The sequence below is a fragment of the Zalophus californianus genome, chromosome 13 (genome assembly GCF_009762305.2).
Source record: "Zalophus californianus isolate mZalCal1 chromosome 13, mZalCal1.pri.v2, whole genome shotgun sequence".
In the NCBI taxonomy this organism is placed as follows: Eukaryota; Metazoa; Chordata; class Mammalia; order Carnivora; family Otariidae; genus Zalophus; species Zalophus californianus.
Window position 1 is genome coordinate 33,129,819 of NC_045607.1, and position 21,815 is coordinate 33,151,633.

Sequence of the window (21,815 nt, forward strand, 5' to 3'; positions counted from 1 at the left end):
CCAGCCTCCGCTCGGTCGCCGGGCAGCCCGCCCCAATCGCTGCGGCGTATGCGCGCCGGTGTGCGCGCCTGTTCTGTGCGCGTGCGCGCGCCCGGAGACGGATCCCGGGGGCCAGGAGCGCGGTCGGGAGGGTGGGGAAGGAGCGGTGCCCCTCGGGCCCGGGGCGCGCGGGCGGGGCTCGTGCCCGGCCCCAGCCCCAGCCCCGCCCATCGGCCCCGCCCTCCCGGCTGCGGGGCGGGGAAGAGGCGGCGGCGCTGCGCGCGGGCACTCGGCGCGCGGTGAGGAGCGCGGAGCCGGAGCCGGACGCCGCGGCCGCCACCGCCACCTGCGCTGTCGTCATCAAGGTAGGGCGGCCCGGCGCCGTCAGCCGTGCCTTCCCGGTGCGCGCGAGGTGTGTGCGCTGCGTCTCCCGGCTGCAGCGCCCTGGGAGGGATGCTGGGCTCGGCGCGCCGCGGGGGACCCGGCGGGGCGCTGGGGGACGAGGCTTCCGGCACCCCCGCGTGACCTTACAAAGCACCGCCCCTCTCCAGGCCTCAGTTTCCCCATTGGGATAGCGGGCGCAATGGTAGCCCCTTCCGCTCCGCGCTGTTGGGGGAGGCCGCTCTGAGGTCCAGGCTCCCGACGGCTCGGGGCTGGGATCGGCACTGTCTGCACCGCCCACCCCTCCTGCCCGCAGGGAGGGCCGCTCACGCTGGGTGTGGCGAGCAGGTCCCGACAGGGCCCCGCTGGTGGCCCGGGTGCCCCCGCGGGACCCGTCTGGACGCTCTCCCTCCTGACTGGTTGAAGGGCAGGGCCTCAGCTTCCAGATACGGGAAGCAGGAGGGGTCGACAGCCCGAGGTCCCCATCGAGCCCGCCTGGGCATGCAGGGTGGGGCGGTCGGAGCCGGCCAGCCAAGTCAGCCTTGCCGGGGGAGCCCTGAGTTGGGGGTGATGGGACCATCAGCTGCAGACTGGCCTGGACCAGACCCATGAACCCACCAGGGTTTAGAGAACGGTATGGAACGGACTCTTCCCCGTCCCTGCCCCGCCAGGTATGATAGGGCTGGATCAGGTTCGGGTGTGGCCCTCCAAGGGGCGACAGTGCCAAGAGAGCTGTGTCTGGGTGGGGTTGGGTCTGGGACAGAGCACGTGTCTGAGGGACTGTGGCTCCAGGCTCTCAGGGTAAAACAAAACAAAACAAAAGACCTCTGGCATCTGGCCCAATGGCTCCGCAAAATCCCCTCTGGAAGGTGTTGCTTCCCCCTTACACAAGGGGGATGTTGGTGGAGATGGGGATCTCATTAACTCTGTAACAGTTGGAAGCTGCTGGTCCTGCTCTGGGCACACAGACATCTTCCTCGTCTTCCTCCACTGTGGGGCAATCATCTGGTCCCTTCAGTCCGCTCACTTCCAGGCCCAACAGCCCCAGGCCCAGCACTGCTTCTCCTGCCAGAGCCAAAGGGAGCGGAGGGAAGAGGCTGGAGCTGGGGTGTCTGCCCCAGAGCAAGCAGCACTGAGCCTGGGGCTGGTTCAGAACCCACCGGCATCAGGGCTGGAATGTGGGCTCTGCACTTCCCGCACCTGTGGAGGGCCTTTGGGTTAGCAGTGCCTTAGAGGTCTGGGGGGAGGGGCGGAGCCAGAGGAGCCCCCCTCCAGGCCCTTTGTCCTGCCTTCAGTGCCTCTTCCTCCTCCTCTTCTGTTGCCTGCCCTGATGGAGGGAGTAGTTTCTGAGAACCACATCTGGGCCTTCTGGTTGCTCTTGTCCACTTCATGACCTGCCCTCACCCAAGAGCTTTCTTACTGCCTGGGCAGGTGGTGCGCTCTGTGTCATCAGAGGGATGTGAACAGAGGCTGGATGAGCACTTGGCTGGGGGTGAACTACCTTTGACTGCAAGTCTGGGATTCTCAGTCTGACTAACAGTGTGACCATGACCGTGCCTTCTGGTTATGGTGGAGCCTCACAGAACCCGGAGCTAGACCGCAAATGAGTATTATTACCCACTCGTAAAAGCAGCCTAAGTATATGTGCTGTCACTCGAACGGAGCTCCAACACACATGCTTAAGTGCTACCTAAGTCTCTTGTCATCTCTACATATGTATAATCCGGGCTCTGTTTTCCTGCTCAGCACTTTGGCTTGATTTAGGGGCATGGCAGATTCTGGCTATTACAAAGTCATCCTATGCTAATAATTTAAAACTGTACTATGGAATTATGGCATGTCCAAGCTGAAAGGGATCTGAAGAAATCAGCTCTTCAACCCCCTCATTGTCTAGATATGCATCCCCTAGCCCCAGAGGGGACATGACTTGTCCAAGTTGACACAGCAAACCAGCAGCCAAGCCCAGGGATCCTGATTCCAAGACCAGAGTATTTGTTTATTTGTTGGAAGACACATACCATATAGTAAGTGAAAGCAGCCTGATTTATTCCTATAAAATTAACAAAAATAAATACAAAAGGATAAACCTTTCTGCTGGCAAGGCTGTGGGAATTCTCCAGCAGCATTTAATTTTGCAGGGCAATCTGGCAGCCTGTTACAAGAGTCCAGGAAAATGATTCTAACTGCCCTTTGCCCCTAGACTTCTTACTTTGAGGACTTTACCCTGAGGAAGGAACTATAGAGAAAGATGAATGCAATGCTGTTATTTATAACAAGTTTTCTCATAGTGAAGCTCTTGGTGTTTTATCTGAGGTTTAATAAACATTTCATTTGAAAAGTACAGCATTAAAAAATAGTAGCATTAAAGCTGCCGGAATCCTGCCAACATAAAAGCAATGTGGTCCAGAGGAAAGCTCACAAGATTAACATCAGTAGGCATAGATTCCAGGATGAACTCTTCGTGTACCCTGCTGTGTGACCTTGGTTCCGTCCCTTTCCCTTTCTTTCTTTTTTTAAAGGTTTTATTTATTTGAGAGAGAGAGAGAGAGAGCCAAGCACGAGCGGGGGCAGGGGGCGCGGTGTAGGGGCAGTGGGAGAGGGAGACACAGACTCCCCACTGAGCAGGGAGCCCCACAAGTTTCTCGATCCCAGGACCCAGGGATCATGACCTGAGCTGAAGGCAGCCGCCCAACCTTCTGAGCCCACTCAGGCGCCCCCCGCTTTCCCTTTCTGACCTCACTTTCCCCATCCGTGAAACGGGATAGATTCAGTGATTGCTGAATTTCTTTCAGCTCCGACAACCCAGCTTGGGGACCTAACAGATCTCTGTAACTAAAGCCTGTATTGGAACAGTGAACACGGTGATAACCAAAGAATGTTCTAGCCTTCCTCCCCCATCATGAAATGAATCCTCTTAGAGACAGGCAGCTGGTCTTTTTTTCCCTGGGAAGTGGCTTCATTCAGCATTAAACTTTTGTTACTTCCAAATGGCCAGAACCTGGATTGTTATAAGAGTGGCGTGTGGTTTTGTTTTTATTTTTGTTTGCCAGATATCAGGGGACAGAGATTTTTCAGGAAGACCAGAAAAGAGTGCAGCAGGATCTTTTGTTTGTTATTTTAAGTCTATAGACTGTGCCTTGCCTCCTTCAGACCAGATTAGAGGTGCTTTGCAATCACACCTACTATGAAGGGCCAGGAATAGGTGACTTGACTTCTGTGAACAAACATTTATTGGGCACCTATTGTATACTAGGCCTTGAGGTGCCTCCTAGGGTCCTGCAGGTTGCCATGAGAAATATGTTAGGTTAAACTATGTGAAAGGGCCAATATCTGACTGTTTTTGACTTACAAGAAATGACAATTTCATTCAGTTCAGTCTAAATGGAAAAAGAATTAAAGAGCCCTGTGCTCTCTACCATAATTGAGAAATTGGCAGGGTATAGTGGAGGCTAGGACAGTGTGATTATAAGCTTGGAAAAGTCAAGGAGGAAGGGCATGGGAGCCTCACTCTGAAGAATCAATAATAATAATAATAGTAATAATATTGAGTACTTCCCACCTGCCCGATTCTGTCCTAAGTGCTTTACATTCATTCATTTAGTCATTTAGCTGTTCTTTTATTGAACACCTACACTGTGCTCGGTATTTTCTGGGGTGGAGGCAGGAGTCTCGACAGTAAATACAATAGACCCAAGCAATCTGTCCTAAAGAAACTTACAATCTAATAGGGGGGAAAAAGACCATAAACAATAAGTAAAGCAAATGGTGATAAATGGGGTGGAAGAAATAAAAGACAGGGATTATGTTTCGGGCGTGTGAGGGGGAGTGGAAGGGCTTGGTTGCGGTTTTAAACTGGGTGGTTGGGGGGGTCATTAAGTGGGAGACTTTGGGGCAAAGTCTTGAAGGCGGTGAGGAAGGGAGCTGGGCTGGTTTCTGGGGAAGAGCCATCCAGGTGGAAGGGACAGCCAGTGCAAAAGGCCTGGGGTAGGACCGTGCCTGGCACATTCACGGGCGAACGGGTCGAAACAGCGACGGAGGAGGCGGGGGAGCCTGGTGAGAGGTGCCACTGGTGGTTGGGTTGTGGACCCTGCCCTGTACCTCATGGCATCCTCTAAGTTTTGGAGGGGGGTACTCTTTTTTTTTTAAGATTTTATTTATCCATTTGACACAGAGAGCAAGTGAGCACAAGTGGGGGGCAGAGGGAGAGGGAGAAGCAGGCTTCCCGCCGAGCAGGGAGCCCGACGTGGGGCTCCATCCCAGGACCCTGGGATCATGACCTGAGCCGAAGGCAGACACTTAACTGACTGATCCACCCAGGCGCCCCCTCTTTTTTTCTTTTTTTTTAAGTAAACTCCACGCCACCCTTGGGACTCAGACTCATGACCCGAGATCAAGAGTTGCGTGCTGTACTGACTGAGCCAGTCAGGTGCCCCGAGGAGGGGACACTCATTTTACTCCTTTTTCAGTTAAGAAAACAAAGATACGGAGACATTAGGTAGCTTGCTGAGACACCGTGCCTCACAGAGGAGCTAGGGCTTTTAGTAGAGGGCAGGGAGGAGCTGTGGGATGGGGCCAGGGCATGGCCAGATCTGGGTGTTAGTGCGCTTCCTCGGGGGTGCAGGGAGAAGGCGTGGAAATAATCCAGGCTGGGGGATGAGGTGGACCCAGGCATTGAACCAGTGAATGTGGGGGCAGAGGATCTGCCAAGCTTAGTGCTGGGAGTGAGGAGGGGGGTCCAGGCCAGGTGAGCAGGGGGAGGAAGAGGAGGAAGCCAGGCTGGTTTTAGCTTATTTATTGAACAAACACTTAATAACACTTCTGCTCCAGGCACCATCTAAGATTTGACATACATTAACCCATTCAATCCTCAAAGCATTATGGAGAATAGACAGTCTCATTTATTATTACTGCTTTTTAGAATGGGTGTATTCTATTGTATGTAAGTTATATCTCAATAAAGTTAATTTACAAAGAATGTTTTTTTCTATTATAAATACTTGATCGTAATGGGGAATTTAGAAAAAAAAAAGGAAAACCAAATGAATTATCCATATCTTCTCTTTTCATCTCAGATAATCAATATCAATATTTTGGTGTATTAACTTTGTCTTTTTTCTACTATTTTCCCCATTTTTTAAGAGATTTTGTTTATTTGACAGAGAGAGAGAGAGCACAAGCAGGTGGAGGGCAGAGGCAGAGGGAGAAGCAGGCTCCTGCTGAGCAGGGAGCCTGATGCAGGGTTCTATCCCAGGACCCTGGGATCGTGACCTGGGCTGAAGGCAGCCGCCTAACTGACTGAGCCACCCAGGCGCCCTAGTCTCCCCATTTTACAGATGAGGACACTGGGGCCCAGGGTCAGCCATTTGAAGCCCTGTCATCAGGCTCCAGTGTCCAGGGTCTTCATCTCTGTGCTCTGCTACCTGGAATGTCAGTTGGTGGGTCCCATTGAGACACCCCCCCCCAACTCACCCCACCCCAGCATCAGGTCACAGATCGGCCAGGTGAGGCTCAGTGAAAGGCAGGGCCTTGTGTAGCATCTCTCACCTAGTTGGGAGCAGATATGTGAGGGTTCATTCTAAGAAGAAATAGGATGCTGAGAACTTGTGCAGGGTTGATGTGGCAGGTGCTTTTGTTCTGGCCTTGAGCCCAGAGTTTGCAGGGGGCTGGCAGGTGGCATGACCCCACCCCCAGGGAGTGTCCAGGACCACCGGGCCGGCTGCCGGGGGAGGCCTCGCCTCCCTGAGCTCAAGAGTCTCAGCCTTCCTGCGGGCCCTGGGTGGGAGGTGGCCAGGAGATGGGGAGGGAGAGTTTGGGGCTCTGCCAGGCCTGCAGGCCCCCTGGAAGTTGTCTCTTGTACTCTGACTGTGCATTTATTTCTGGCTCTGGTGCCAGCAAGCTCCTGGGGCCGCCTGCTGCTAGGGATGCAGTCCTGGCATGCAGGCCCGGCACAGCGACCAGGTGAGCCTTGCGCCGGGGTCTTCCCCACCCCCCTACCCCGCCCCAACTGCAAAATGGCATCATAATGGTGCCAGTTGCAGGGTGCAGTGAGGTGTAGGTGGAAAGTGCAAGCACACGGAGGTGCTCAGTAGATGGGCAGCTACTGTTGCTATCCCTGAGGCTACCCCGGGCTGTTGGCTCAGGCCGGGGGATTGAGCCTGCCCCAGCCAGAGCACCTCCACAACACTCCCCTTCACACCTGGCTGAACCAGGTAGGGCCCAACCAGCACCAGAGGAGACAGAAATGAACCTGGGGCAGTGGCCTGCAGTCCAGGATTGCAGACAACAAAAGACACAGTGGAACGAAGGAAGCCACGCCTCTGAGGAGGGAGACCTGACCTGGCCAATAACGTGCTCTGTAGGCAAGTCCTGTCCCTTCTTTATGCCCTTTGTTCTCACCCATAAAGAGGGGAGAATATTTCCTGCCTGGATGATTGTGACGATCTTCATCCTAGCAGCCATCTACCGAGGCTTCCCTGTGCTTGGGGAGTATGGTTGGAGAGAAACCAGACCCATCACTGCCTGCAAGGGCACACAGCCGGAGGGTGGGGGCGGGGGGCCCCAGCTCTGATAGGGAAGCCCAGGAGCTGTGGCCCTCAAAGACGGGCATCTAACCTAGCCTAGGGTGGGGCTGGAAGTGGGGAAGGCTCCTGGAGAAGGTGACATCTGAGCTGGGATGTTAGTGGGATGGGAGTCAGCCAGATATTGGAGGGGAGGAAAGCAAAGAAGGTCATAGGGTAAAAGGCCCACCCGTCTGAGCCCCAGCCTCTTCATCTGTAGAATGGCTCAGAAGTAAATACCTGCTTTGCCTAATTTATAGGGTGGTTGTGAGGCTCGAAATTGGATAAAGAGCATGGAAGCGCTTTTAAGCTATAAAATGTCAGGTACCTGTTCGTTGTTAATTGTGATGTCTGGAGCCCCTGGGGGTTCAGGAAATACAGGACCAGCATCCTTCTGGGTCTCAGAGAACATCTGGTCTGTTTTAAAAGGCCTCCAATCAGGGCGCCTGGGTGGCTCAGTTGGTTAAGCGACTGCCTTCGGCTCAGGTCATGATCCTGGAGTCCCGGGATCGAGTCCCGCATCGGGTTCCCTGCTCAGCGGGGAGTCCGCTTCTCCCTCTGACCCTCTTCCCTCTCATGCTCTCTATCTCTCATTCTCTCTCTCAAATAAATAAATAAAATCTTTGAAAAAAAAATAAAAGGCCTCCAATCAAAGCCAACAGGGACAGACAGCCTCTATTCACCTCATACCCCTGATTTAAGAGCTCAGGAGTATTTCTGTACCGCGGTGTGGCTGTGCTTAGAGGGGGCCAGTCACAGCCCTGTCCCGTTGAAGAGGACAAGTATCTGCAGAAAGTCATCAGGCCGTAAGCACGGGCCAGGCCTCAGGACCTGGGTGAGAGGGGCGAGGGGACTTGCCAAGGGAAGGGCGGGGAAGATGGGAGTGCCATGAGATCACTGAGGAGAGACAGTTCTGGGTCGAGGAGGTCCACGAGGTCACGTTAACTGGAAAAGCAAGGCAGAGAACAGTATGTGGGCACTGAGCCTGCTTGGGTTTGAGTATGGGAAAAGAATGTATCTATCTACAAACTTACGAATATGGAAAAATACGCAGACAGACACACATCAAGCTGGTTGATTTTCACTATCACTTTTGTCTTTTCTATATTTTGAAATTTTTGCATGCAATTTGACATTTATTTCTAGAACAAGTTGTCTGTATGTAATACATGTGACAGCATACTGTAGATAGTATAACAGTCTGACATCAGCAGGCTGGAGGGTTCCAGGAGGCACCCATAGCCCACAGCCTTGGGTGAGGCCTGGATGATATCCCCCTGATGGCCCTCCAGGACAGTTGAGAGCAGAGGCCAGGGATGGCTTGATGGAGGCGTCACTGAAGGAGAGGTCTCTGGGATAGGTTCTAGGACCCTTCTTGGGACAGAGACTGGGGTTGGAGGTGGCTGCAAGTGCTGTCAGCATGGTGAGCGGATTGTCCAGACCAGGGACCGCAGGCTACATCACAGGAGCACAGGGTCAGATCCAGAAAGATCAGGGTTCTCCTGGCATTTGGGCCACACCGGGAGTGGGACTAGGGCAGCAGGGACAGGTCCAGCAGGCCCGCTGGCTAGGGAGGGCCTGTGCCTTCAGATTCTGTGATGCTTCAGGGTTCCACCTCAATATGCCAGACCCCAGCAGACCCTTTTCCCTCAACCATGCACTTTCTTGGTCTTTGGTCCGTGGGGCTCTCACACACCTTCCCACCTCTTCGCAATGGAAATGAAGAAACTAAGCTACTGTCATATTTTCTTGAACGCAGGGTACCATCTGTTGTGAGATACACCATTATTTTATAATCCACTAAGAAAGAAAAAACAGCAAACTAGAAGGTGAATCCCAGTTTCAGAGATGTTAAATGTTAAAAAACTGTGTCTTAGAATCAATCCGATATGACATGCAATAGGCCCCATACTAGACTCTTAATATACGTATATTCATTTAATCCTCTCTCAACCTCCTGGCTAGATATTCCTGTCCACTTTTTATAGATCAGGAACCAAGGCCCCAGAGAGGTTAAGTGATTTTTGCAAGGTCACACAGCCAGCAAAAGATAAAGCTGGGATTTGAACCCATCCATCACTTTTTCCTCCTCCAACCCCACAAAGAAAAGGCTCCTGAGTGCTGGCCCTTAGGAAGAAGAAAGTTTTCACGCTGCAGAGTGAACATATGCCAGTTCAGAGTTCAGAAATGCCCCAGTGGACTGGTCATTAAACTCCCAGGACTGTGAGTAATGGGGGGAGGCCTGGAGGGGAGCGGGGGAGATAATGGACAGGAAGGAGCTCTGAGAGCTGGTTGGCTGGTTCATTAGCCTCATCCTTGTTACGATCATTACCAAGAGTAGGTTGACCTATGGCCCACCCTGGAGAGAGACCACAGAGACCTGCCCCACACAGATTACCCTACAGCCTCACCCAGAAAGGCCCATTCATTCATTTCCTACGAAGTTATTTTTCAGTTTACTCTTGTGAATGAGACCTTTATCCATGTATGGGTCACTGAGTGCCTGTGAAGCCCGCTCGATGCTGGGGATACAGAGCAGAGAACAGACATAGGTGCTGCCCTGGTGGGATCACAGACCAGAGGAGATGGGCAGTAATCCTAAAGCCTCACAAAACCTGCCACAGGTGCCTGAAGGAGAAGAGAGGGCGTCAAAGCTTGCAGAGCAGAGAATGTGCTGAGTTCAGGGTCGCTGCAGAAGGCTATTCTAAGGGAGGGACTTTTTTCTTTTTTAAAGATTTTATATATTTATTTGAGAGAGAGAGATTGAGAGAACGAGTGGGAGGAGGGGCAAAGGGAGAAGCAGATTCCCCGCGGAGCAGGGAGCCTGATGGAGGACTTCATCCCAGGACCCTGGGATCATGACCTGAGCTGAGGGCAGACCTTAACAACTGAGCCACCCAGGCGCCCTAGGGGAAGGACTTTTGAGCTGAGATCTGAAAGACCAGTAGGGAGCGATCAGGTGAAGGGGGGAAAGGGAGCCTGCTGGAGAAAAGAAACAGCCCCAAGGCTGAATGAAGGAAATGGACCTTTGAGGACTTAAAAGCACTGAGTGTCTCCAGCTCTGATTCCTGGGCAGATGAGGCTGGAGAGGCGGAGCGGGTCCTGGAGCAGTGGCCAGGGAGTGACATGCTCAGATGGGCATCTTTGGAAAAGGTTGGGGGCAAGATGGTTGGTAGGTGAGTGTGTGCAGGTGCGAACAGCAGGGGGAGTAGAGATCAGTGGATGGTTTACAAGGTGTTGGGGGGTGGGCATTCGTGATGGATTGGCTGTGAGTCCAAGGAGGAGGGAGCCACCCAGACGACCCGGGGAGAGAAGAGCTGTAGTGGGAAAGCTGTCACCCCGTTGGTACCTCCTGTCCTGGTTTGGGTTTTGTCCATTTTTTTCCCCAGCCCTCCTTAGGTATCCTGGTTCATCCAGCACCAGAGTTTTGCTGGATAATGGGCAAGAAGTCAGCAGGTGAAGGTTTCGGGGTGAGGATGAGGTGACGGACCTCATGGGAGGAGGGAAGGGAGGGGCAGACGGGCAGGGACGAGGTAGAGGAGGCCAGTGATAGGCCGTCTCATGGGGGCAGAGCTGTGGGAAGGTGTCCCAGGTTACTGGACACAAGAAACAGACCTCACAGCAGGTAGATGTCGCACGGCCCAGATGCCATCCCTGGAGCTGGCCTCTCAGAAAGGCTGGATCCAAGCTTGGCAGCAGAGTCAGGGCAGTGCCGAATGGGTTTATGTCACCCTGGAGAGCAGTCTGTGGTACCCGGGCGCTCTCCTTGGGCCTGAACCTGTTTTATTGCTCCAACAGGGGTGCCAACAAAGGCCTGGTCACATCTGGCAGATGACAGGAAGCTGAAGGTGCGGAAGGTGCAGTCAGCAAAGGGGCGCTTGAATTAGTGACTTTGGAAGCAGGTGGAACATTTTCACATGATGACAAAGTGCACGGTGTGGCCAAGGGAAGGGGGTGACTGAGGACAAGGAAAGGAGGTCATTTGGAGATGAATTGTCCTTGCACAGGAGAAAACTGAGGCTGGAGAGGATCTGGGACTCGTCTGAGGTCACGCAGCCAGGCAGTGGCTCTGCTGGTGTGGTTTGCTGTGCTGTGGGTTCCAGATTTCGGAGGGTGGTTCCTTTCCTTGGTCTTCCTTGGGAGATGAGAACCTGATGCTACTGGGTCTGCATACAGCCTGGGCTAGGTGTCAGGACGCCTGGGCCAGGGGCTGTGGCCACCTGAGGGGTGGACGTGGATAGGAATGCTTGCGGGAAGACTGAAAGGGGGAGCAGCTGAGCGCGCAGAGTGCCGGGAGGGACTTACTGGCGGAGGAACCAGTGCAAGCCGGGGCTGCTGATGGGAAGTGTACCGAGCCTCTTTGGGATGTGGTGAACATACAGTCCAGTTTGGCTCAGTCTAGGGAATAGTATCAGGTCCTGGGTGCTTGCCAAGGGCAGGGGAGGTGGGAGCAGCCTGGCCTGGCAGTGGGGAGAGTTTCTTCATTGACACTGTTGAGAGTTGCAGGCATATCATGATAATAAAAAGTCAGACCTTTAGTCGGTCTTATTATTGTTTTTAAGTTCTCTATAGAAAATGTACCCCCTTCTTGTCTGCACCCAGGCCTCCTGCCCTTGTCCCCCCCACCCCACTCTGCCCCACCTCTCTTCTTGGTTTACTCCTGGGCCACACCTCGGCTTTGAATGCCCCGCAGAGAAGCCATTGAAGGTTTTGGAAGAAGGGATGCTTTTGTCTCACGGTCGCCCAGGTGGGACTCAGCTTAGGAGAAGTCAGGTGGGGAGGTTAGGAAGACAGCCCAGAGTAGGCGAGAAGGCTGTGGGAGATGAGGAGGATGAGAGCAGGGGAGAATGGAGCCGCAGAGACAGGAGCAGGACTTCGGGCAGGCCCCAGGGGGCCCGGGCCCATGTCCACAGCTGGCCGCCACCACGCCAGGCCTGGGCCGGCACGTCCGGGGGAACCACCGGGCTGCCGGGGCTCCAAGTCCTGCAGTGGCCAGAGCTGTGGTTGGCAGTCAAAGGCAGACTCCTTAGGCTGTAGGAGCACCCCCAGATCTCACCCCCCTAAACAAAACCTTCCAGAGTGTGAGGACAGCAGTAACGCCCCTGAGGGGTTAGTTCCCAGCCCGCAGACATCAGTGGGACCTCATGGGTATCCAAACAGCAAACCCATGAGCTGGGTTTGATTAGTCCCATTTTACAGATGAGGAACCAAGGCTTCAGAGTGAAGGAGAGTAACTCCTGGAATCGTGGCCTACTGATGGCTCCATGTCCCGCCCCCCCATCCTGATAGCACTTGTAACTTGACTGGGACACACACCTCCATGCCACCCTCAACCACCCTCAGAGCCAGCGGGTGACCTCGTGGCACAGAGGATACAGCTGCAGAGGGCTGAGAGGTACAGGGACCCGAGAATGGCCCAGTAAGGGGCTGGACTGTGGCCGGGACACCGAAGAAGCAGCTGGTTTTAGCATCAAGAACTAGAGGTTTTCATTCTCCCTGGGATCTGCCACTGACCAGCCAGGTGACCTTGGACCAGTTACATCCCTTGCGCAGTCCTTGTTTCCTCACCTGAAAAGTGAGGGGGTTAGACTAGATGATCTCTACCATCCTGTGCAGCCTGAAAATCCTGAGAGTCTCTCCAGCTTCTGTTCTGGTGGCCTCCCAAGTGAGGTATGCAAGACGCTCGTTGGGGTGCAGGGAAAAATATTATCTAAGAGAAAATCATTCAGCTTTGCTCACGTTTGGCAGGTGCAGACCCACTGACACCTGCACCCAGGCCATCAGACAGCCTCATGTCCCGTGTCTCCAGAAGTCTCTGGAGAGAAGGGGAAAGCACTCTGAGAAAGGATGGCAAGGACGCCCCTACTCTTTGTTTTCAGGAGTTTAGTACAATTAATTTAACCTGGTTAATGAATCCAGGTCAATCCAGACTAATTAATCCAGATTGGATTTGTGGATTATATTAACCAGTTTGAACTAAACTAATCCTCACAAAATGGACAAGCGGTTTTAGAAGATTCCTATCTGAACAGTGGGTTCTTAGCGGTTCTAACAATATGAGTACAAGTGGACAAGAAATTAACACTTGGGTTTCCGGGCATGATCCCATCGGCAGCCACAAGACAAGGGAAAAAAAAACCCCACAAAACCAATGACAAGGTAATCAAGTCTGATAAGTTAGCCCAAGATGTTTTTAAATTGGGGGGGCACTATTTGAAATACAGATTTAGAGTCACTCTGGTAAACGATGAATCTCGCCTTGTGTATATGTTGTGCCTCGCAGCTCCTGATGATAGTTACTCTCATAAAATATTGGCAGAGTGGGGCTCATTTTTTTTTCTCTTTGGGAAGAGTAAATGATAAAGAAAAAACGTCCCCCTACTCTAACCTGCTGGTCCTTCTCTATGTAGCTGCCACATCGGACAAGTCACCGTGTTTGTGATCAAACTTCGTTCCAGTGAGGTGGGATTGCTCCATTTTTCTACCTGTTCCCAGGGCGGTGACCCCTGACTACCTCTGGGCTCAGAGAGGTAGTCACAGGGGTCTGTCCCCAGGAGACATGGAAAATGTAGGGTGAGGCGAAGTGCCCCGATTTACCTTTCCCAAATGTGGGGCTGCTGCCGAGCTGACCTTCCTCGCAGCAAAGACTTGGGGTCTGTCTCCCCTCCTGACCCTAAGGAGCCCCATCCTTCCCAGCCTAAACCACAATCTGGAGAAACGCAGCCCACCTTTCAAAGGCCTGCGTCTCAGGAGGGTCCAGCTAGCGTGAATGATCCCCACCCCCACCCCACCCCCCCACCCCCCCCCCCCCCGCCTCACAATTAGAAGACTTCTTCCCCCAGCCATGCTTGGAATTTGTCCCTCTGAGAATGGCAACACAGATAAGGAAAAAATATTTGGTACTGTATCCAGGCACAGGATCAAAGGAAACTTTGTTCCATGTCTTAGAGGACTGTCCCGGGCTGGGGTGCCAGAAATCCAGATCCCATTCCTGGTTCTGCTCTTTAGGGATGTCCCTGGACAAGTGGACTCAATTTCCCTTTCTGTACCCCATGAGCCCTTGAGGTCTGGCCAGCGCTACTATTCTAAGAAGTGAATCTGGGATCTTTTGGGGTACCTGCTCTACCGAGTGGTTCTCAGCCCCCATCTGGAGGAGTTGAGTATGGTCTGGGTTCCAACCTGGGTGAGAGATGGGGTCACCTTGGAACATGATGGGGAGGTGAAGAAAATGGGGAGAAGATGGGAAACTTAGTTACACAAGAAACTCCCCTGCCTGAGTGGAGCCATCGCAGGGGCATGTGGTCAGCGGCCTCAGATCCTCTGAAAGGTTGTGTGGCGCAAAGGCAGTGGATGCCGTTGGTGGGGCTCAAGGCAGGGCAGGAGGGGAAGTGTGGATTTCCGCTCAGTAGAAGAAGGAAGTCTTGACAGTTGAGCTGCTCTGTCCCCAGAAGGAGTGAGCTTCCCATCACTAGAATGGTGCAAGCCAAGACCCTCAGACTTTTCAGACAGCGTGGTGTGGAAAGGAGGACAGAGAGCTGGGCTGGATGTCCACCTGGATCCCTGATGCTGGGCAGTCCTGAAATATTTGTTCTGTTTTTTTTTTTTTTGCCCCAGATGTAATAAGATCATTTGAAAGCTGGAGTTAGCCCATCTGGCTAAGAATTAGATTAGATAAGAATTAGAGCTTTAAATCCGCACGAAGGGGGTGGGGGAGGGGCACAAGGCTTTCTCTGCTGCCAGCCTGTTAAGGGAGTTTGGGTGCCTCCCAACACAGGTGATTCCCCTCCACCCCCAGATCTTTAGATCTTTAAGTATTGCCACTTGGAAGAGAAAGGACATGGGCACTTTGTGCTTCTGGTTTAATCTGTAAGCCCTGTTCACCTTATGCATTTTTGCTAAATGTTCGTTTCAACCCATTAATACAATTAAATACCATAGGGCAGTGCCTAGTTCATGGTGAGTACTCAGTAGAATGCTATTATTATTTATTTTGGATTTATCTTGGATTTGCTGTGTGCCAGGCAGTGTTCTAAGTGCTTGTCATATATGACTCATTTACTATTTTAGGATGACAAAAGCTGAGGCCTGGAGAGGTCGACTGGCCTGAGCAAGGTGTCCCAGCGGGTGTGTGCTAAGACCAGTGTCTGAGCCTGGCAGGCGGGCCCCGACCATGTCTGTAACCATCTCTGCTGCCTCGCCGTGTGGTCACATCACGCAATAAGGAAACAAAGCACGTGTGCATTCTCCCTTCAGAGCCTCCCTAAAGCCTCAGGACAGTGGCAAGCAGAGATGCACATTCCCATTGTACAGATGGGGCACTGGGGCCCAGAGAGGGACAAGGACTTGAGCAGGGTCACACAGCCAGTGGGGGCTGGAGCTGGGCCCCTGGTCTCAGAACATCTGTGTACCTTCCCTGCGCAGAGCCCCATGGGAGTCCCTGTGAGCAGGTGCCGCTCCCTCAGGGGCTCTTCCTTCACCGGGAGCAGCCGGAGTCCCACAGAGGGACAGCAAGCCAGATGGAAGGGGACGGGAAGAGTCACCCCTCTGTCCAGGCACAGATCCTCCAGGCCCTTCCTGAAAGCGCCGGGGAAAGTGGTGAGGACGCTCCCCCTACAGCAGGGCCTTCTGCCCAGGGAGGCGTGGGCGGAGAAGGCCCCAAGTAGCCCGACTAGCCTGGAGTGAGAGGGGGAGGGAGGACCCGCCTCCCCAGGGAAAGCAGAGCACACAGGCAGAGCGAGGAGCTGGCTGATGGCCCTGCGGGAGAGCCGGGCCCTGATACCTCAGTGCTGCTCGCTCTTTTCTAACCTTTTGGGGCAAAATTTGCATAACATAAAATTTACCCCTGTAACCATTTTTAGTTCTGTGCCCTGGAGTACATTCACCCTGTTTGTACAACCAGCAGCACTGTGATTTTTAAATTTTGATCTCACAGTAGCCTATTTTATTCTTTAATGGTTTTGCTGACGTGTATTCGTGAAAAGTGTGCGTTGAGTGCTGAAATTTTCACGCTTGACAAAAAGGACCATGTGTCGGAGCTTCCCCCATGCCAGGCATTGCCTTAAGGCATTTTAAATGAATACACTCACTGAATCCATACCAGTTCCCTGTAAGTTAGGTTCTGTCGTTGACCCCAGTTTACAGATGAGAAGACTGAGGCACAGAGAGGCTTAGTATCTTTCCCCACATCCCTCCCTGGCTCTTGTCCGGGCCCACCAGTTGCTGCCGTTTATTGAGGACTCACTGCACCAGGCTAACTGTGCTGTTAAGCCTTGGCGCCATTTCAAAGCACGCTGGCGAGAGGTAGGTGCCCATGTGGGTTGCAAGATCTAGAAAAGGAGAGTCTGGGTTTATATCTGGGTCTCTGACTCTGAAGCCTGTGTCTTGACCACCTGACCTCGACACCTGCTATTCAGACAGGGAGGCTGGCATCCGAGCACCCGCCTGGTGCTTGAGGGCTGGCCTGAGCCCACGTTTGTATATTGAGAATATTTGCGAGGTGGAAAGGCAAGAGTCACAGCCCCAGGCGGCCCCGAGTTAGGAAGTGGTTGTGTGCTCATGGAGCCTTTGGAGGACAGGCTCCCACCGCCTAGCAGTTGTGTAACGTCCGAGAAGTGACCCCATCGCTCCGAGCTGGACGCAGCTTGCTGTGTGCGTGTGACGGGGTGATTCTCATGGTGGATGCGAGGAGTACCCTGAACAGTGAACGGGAAGGACTCTCTGCAAATCACAGAGCTGGGTTGTAGAGCAGTGGCTCTGAGTGGCCCCCACTGTGCCCTGGGAACTTGTTAGAAATGCACGTTCTCAGGGCCCCCTACTGAATTGCTAAATCAGAAACTCTAGGATGGGCCCAGCAATCTGGGAGTTAATCAGCCTTCCAGGTGATTCTGCTGCACCCTCAGGTTGGGACCCGCTGTTGGAAAGCTGCAAAATGTTCACGAGATACTGTCAACAGTCCTAGCAGAGAGTCGGGCTTGGGCCAGAAGGGCCTCCTCAGCCTGGGGCACTGACATCTTTCCTGTACTCTTCAGCCCCCATGGGGCTTCCTGCCCTTCCTGGCCCACCGGCCCAGTCTGAACAAATGAGCTCAGGGAGGCTAGAAATGGGGACACGGTGGCCTCGCCGTCCTCCCCCGGCCCCTGTTGCAGCTGCTACCTGAAGAATTGATTAAGGCCGAGCATTATGTTCCGTGGTCCTGAGCTGGGGAGGGAGAAGCAGGAAGGGACTGCCCAGAGCCCTCCAGTGTGTTCGGCTGGGCTAGGATCAGAGTGCCGGGCTGCCCAAGCAGGAGCAGGAAACAGGCAGGCAGGCCCTCAGTCATATCTGGGGCCTCTTAGCACAGGGAAATGGGTCGAGGGAAGAAAGGAAATTATTTTCTGACGTAAAACCCCAGCTACTGAGATGTGGTCTAGGAGCCAGGCCTCCCGGCTCCACGGTTCTCTCGAATTGCTAGGACCTGTGGAGACAGGTCAGCCCTTGACTCCTGGTTAGCAAATCCGAGGCTCTGGCCTCCCCTGATCAGGCACACTTTTCCTGCTGAGCTCAGACAAGAAAGGCCTCAGAATCTTCCTCCTCCTCTCCCTTTCATGCTCCACAGCTCCCCCTCCAGCCAGCTGGAGCCGGGCCTGAAACAGAACCCACTCACCCACCTATTTCTTTCTTAGATACAAGCCCAAAGTTGAGGAAAGAAAATACTTTCTCCGGCCAAACGTTCTAACTACTTAATAGCTGGGGCCGCATTCGCGGCAGTGCTCACCTCACCACACCCCTGGTTTCAAACTGACATCTTCCCGTGGTCTCGAGTGCCAAGGCCTTAGCCAGATTCAGAGCCCTTGGCCAGCACCTGGCTGCTCCCTTGCATGTGCCCAGACCCCAGCCAGACCGGACCCTTGTGGTTCCCTGGCTGTGTCTTTTACTTCCTCCACCTACACCACGCACCCTTACCCGCTTCGCTCTGTGCTCAGCTCACCCGACCCAGCCTTTCAGGCTGGCCTCAAACAGACCTGCCCGGAGGCTCTCACCCACTCCCCGGATTTCCACCTTCCCACTGCAGCCTGTTCAGTCCTGTTTGCCCCGAATTGAGCTCGCTGGTTCCGTGTCAGCCTCTCCCATCAACTTGAGCCCCTGAGGGCAGAAGTCCCTGCCACGTCATCCTGACCTCTCCCCCGCCAGCACCCTGCAGAGGCCAGGCTCTGGGAGGGCCCCAGGAATGCAAGTTGAAGTCACTCTGGGCCCCAGGGTCCCTGCAACAGGGCAAGGTGGGAGCTGACTTATGGGCCAGAGGTGGGGGCCCCCCCAGAACTGAGGCTGGAGGGCTTCTGCTCACTGTGGAAACCCTGAGCCAGGCATTCTCCCGGTCCGGGCCTCCGCGGCCCCCTCTGTCCAAAGACAGACTCAGAAGCTCTGCTGGGAAATGAATGGTGAGGAGGAAATAGTACCTCTAGATTTTCAACCTCCTATACAGCTGGCTTCAGAAAGTCCCCAGTGACCCTTGTCTCTTGAACATCTCAGATAAGGAGATTGTGGGGCAATAAAGCTGCATGAAGTTTTGGTCTGGGCCTGATTTAGGGGAATAAACAGGAAGAAGCTGGGTTCTGTGTCTCCAGGGAAGCAAGACGAGAAGGGCACCAGCCCTGCAAGGACGGGGGCAGCTCTGTCGTCCTCACGGTCCCGGGTTTTGGTGCATATGGGCTGCAGAGCATTCAGTGGACCATCCTAACAGTTGGGCAAGGTAAGAGTATTACCTGCCTGAGAAAACAAACCCTGAGAAGGGATGAGAGTTGCCCAAGATCATGGAGCAAACCGGTGTCTGAATCAGGACTCTCCCACCAGACCAGCATACCTGCCATGAAAATGACAGCCCCCCATTTCTCGTGCCCAAAGAGGGGGTTCAGGAGAGGCTGGTGGCGTGAGTGGAAGCTAGTCCAGGACCTAGGTGGGCCCCCCTCCTCCCCGGCCCCGGGTACCTGCTTTGTGGGATCTGGCCTGCGTGTGGGCAAAGCAAAGAGGAGGACCATTCGGACTCTGCGGTCTGATGGGTGGATGGCTGGATGAATGGACGGAGGGAGCAGGCAGGAACACGGGCAGCAGGACCGGGGGAGGGAAAAGGGCAACCACAGCTGAGCTCTTTGCAAGGTATTTTATAGCCATTATCCTGTTCAGTCCTTGGCAGGCCTCTGTGAGGCAGATAGTAGGGTACCCTTTTACAGATGCGGATGCTGAGGCCCAGAGACAGGGGGAGTTCCAGGATTTGAATCTGATTCTCCTCTCTCCCTGCCCTGGGCAGCCTCATAGGACAGAGAGAGCTCAGGCCAGCGAGCCAGGGTGGTTCCCTGGTGGTGATTCTGTGGGGTCCAGGAAGGTGGAGGGAGACGAGGAGCATCCTAGGAGCCCAGCTAGGTACTTCCGTGGGGCTGCTTTGCTTCCAGGAAGAGAAGGGGGCATGAGCAAAGATGGCGTGCTTGGGAAGACACAATGCTTTGAGGGGAGAGCAGATAAACCATCTTGGCTGAAGGACGAGTTTGTGATGAGACACGGCCAGGGGCAGTATGGGACCTCACACCCCAAGTCCAGCAGTGGGCTTGCTTCTGAGGATAGAGGGGACCTGGGGTGGTGGGTCTTAAAGGGAAATGACGGTGTCAGAGCGAGGTCAGGGAAGGAGCCCTGGGTTGGGGTGGGGCAGAAAGGGAGTCGCCCAGAGAAAAGGCCGCCCAGGCTTTGCAAGGCTTGAGGGAGGGGGACAGGACAGTTGGGGGCCGTGGGCCAGGGGAGGTCAGGCTATCACAGGGGGTGCCCTGCCCCTCTTCGGTGCCAGGGACCTGGCTCTGGGCAGCGTCAGATGTCAGGAGGAGGCTCTCCCTCGGGCCTAATCTCAGCAGGAGGAGAGAGGCATTTTCTTGGCTCTGTCTCTGACTCAATCTGTATTTCCTGTGGGCCTGTGGGGGATGCATCTGTGCCGGACCAGAAGGACCAGAGACCTGGAAGAAGGGAGATGGGGGCAGAGGAGGGGCCCCACGGCAGAGAGAACCTGGAGACAGGGCTGTTTTTACTTGCTGGCTGCAGGGCCCTCTGCCTCCCCTGCTGATACGGCTGGGGCGGGGGGGTGGATTGGAGGCCTGGTGGAGGGTTCCCCTGAGGCAGTGTCCCTGATTTCCTGCGAGGGCTGTGCTGATGGAGAAAACCAGAGGGCTTCCCCTGACTTGCCCAGCACGACTCCCATCCGCACCAAGAGCCCCAGTCCCCTCAGCACGGGGCTGAGCAAGGCGGCCGGCTTCTACCCTGAGGGTCCCCACCGGAGAGATGCACACATACACTCTTCAGATTCCTCTTGACCAAGAGGGATTATTAGTTAGCTTTTCATGGGTGCTTGTCTGTTCCCTCCATCAACATGGTGAGCACCAGGGGTCAGAGCTCTGTGCCTAGCGGGGTGCTTTGCACTTTCTGGTTTGGGATTTTTACTCAGCTCTCCAAAACGTTGGGCCGTCAACACATAGCCGTCACGTACGAAATCAAATCTTAGTGTGCTATAAACATCGGGAGCACGACAGTCTTACCAGCAAATATTTGTTGAGCACTGAGCATCACTCCATGTGCTGTGTGGGTTATCCTGTTTAATTGTCCGGGCAGCCCTGTTGAGAGAGTGTGGACTCAGGACTGAACAGGTTGGCTTCAAATGCCAGCTAGCCGCCTACTACCTGTGTGATTTTGGACAAGTTGCTTAACGTCTCTGGGCCTCCAGCTTTCTCATCTGTAAAAATGGGGTGATAATAGTACTTCAGGGATTGCTGCAAGGATTGAGTTAGCACATGGAACATACTTCATACATAGTTAGTTGTTATTATGCCAAATTTTGCTGGTGAAGAAATAGCCACATTAAGTCACCCACCCAAAGTCACACAGATGTGGTGGAGATGCTCTGTAATTACACTGTTAATTGGGTACCCAGTAGCCACATGTAGTTACTGAGCACTTGGAACGTTGCTAAGGTGATGGAGAAGCTGCATTTTACGTTTTATTTCCCTTTACTTCATTTTGACTTTAATTTAGAAGCCACAGGGCCCCCGTGTCAGAGCCAGTGCGGGGGTCCCACACCCAGTGTGGTCTGATGTCAGTGATGCTCATGTGTGTTCGAAGTTGGAGCCTGCAGCCCTGTGCTTTAGCAGTTTAAGATCACGCCATCTCCAGCCTTTCTGCTCTCGGCCGTCTCCCCGAGCATGTGCAGAGCAGTGACGGAACTGGCCATCCCCGCCCCTGCACCCTGGTCCCAACACGGGGCCTGGCCCAGAAGAAGCACTAAGCCAATAGCGGATGAAGCTTGCTGATTGAATTAAGCCAGATTCACCTCCCTTTACAAACCTTGTATTCTTCTGCTTTGAAATGGTCTGTGCTCTGGTTCAGGATGTTGGGCTCTTTAGGACGTCCATTCTAGAGCCTTCTCTTTCACAGAGCAAGTTGCCAGAGTCAAGGTTACGAGTGACTTAGAATCGTTGCGTGTGAATTAGATGACAGTTTTCTGGAAACCTCTGCAGTTGGTGGGGTGCCCGATTTGCCCCTGTTTGCCTGGGACTTTCCCAGGCACTTCCCGTTTTAGCATCGGGACTACGTCCCCTCACTCCCCTCCCCACATCCCAGGCAAACCCGGACAGGCGGTGGCCCTGCGTCTGTGGACAGCAGCAAGGCTTCTACTCGCTCTGATGGAGGGAAGAAGACTAAGCCAGTGGGGTGAGACCCTGAGGCCCCAGGCCCCTGCATCCCACCGTGTCACTGCGGATCCTAATGCCGGCCCATGGAAGGCAAAAATAGACACCTTGTGCCAAGAAGTGGCAGATAAACCAGGGCCTGGCCTCAGATGAGCAGAAACGACTGTGGATAAAATTCTCACTAGCAGGAAGTTGCGAAGAC

At 53.9% G+C, this 21,815-nt stretch overlaps 1 protein-coding gene across 4 annotated transcripts in view; it reads left to right on the forward strand.

The window, feature by feature from the left end:
- The first annotated feature begins 200 nt into the window (after positions 1 to 200).
- CORO2A (coronin 2A) overlaps positions 201 to 21,815 on the forward strand; it is a 46,624-nt gene continuing 25,009 nt past the window's right edge. Inside the window, exons 1-2 of one of the 4 annotated variants that reach the window (XM_027616757.2) lie at positions 6,474 to 6,719; positions 10,716 to 10,765. In XM_027616757.2, coding sequence (XP_027472558.1) covers positions 6,602 to 6,719; positions 10,716 to 10,765 — 168 coding nt within the window. In that variant the 5' untranslated portion in view covers positions 6,474 to 6,601. Of the gene's footprint in view, positions 345 to 6,473; positions 6,720 to 10,715; positions 10,766 to 10,799; positions 10,820 to 18,494; positions 18,646 to 21,815 lie in introns of those variants that run through there. The other 3 variants (XM_027616758.1, XM_027616760.1, XM_027616759.1) reach the window with 3 other exon arrangements.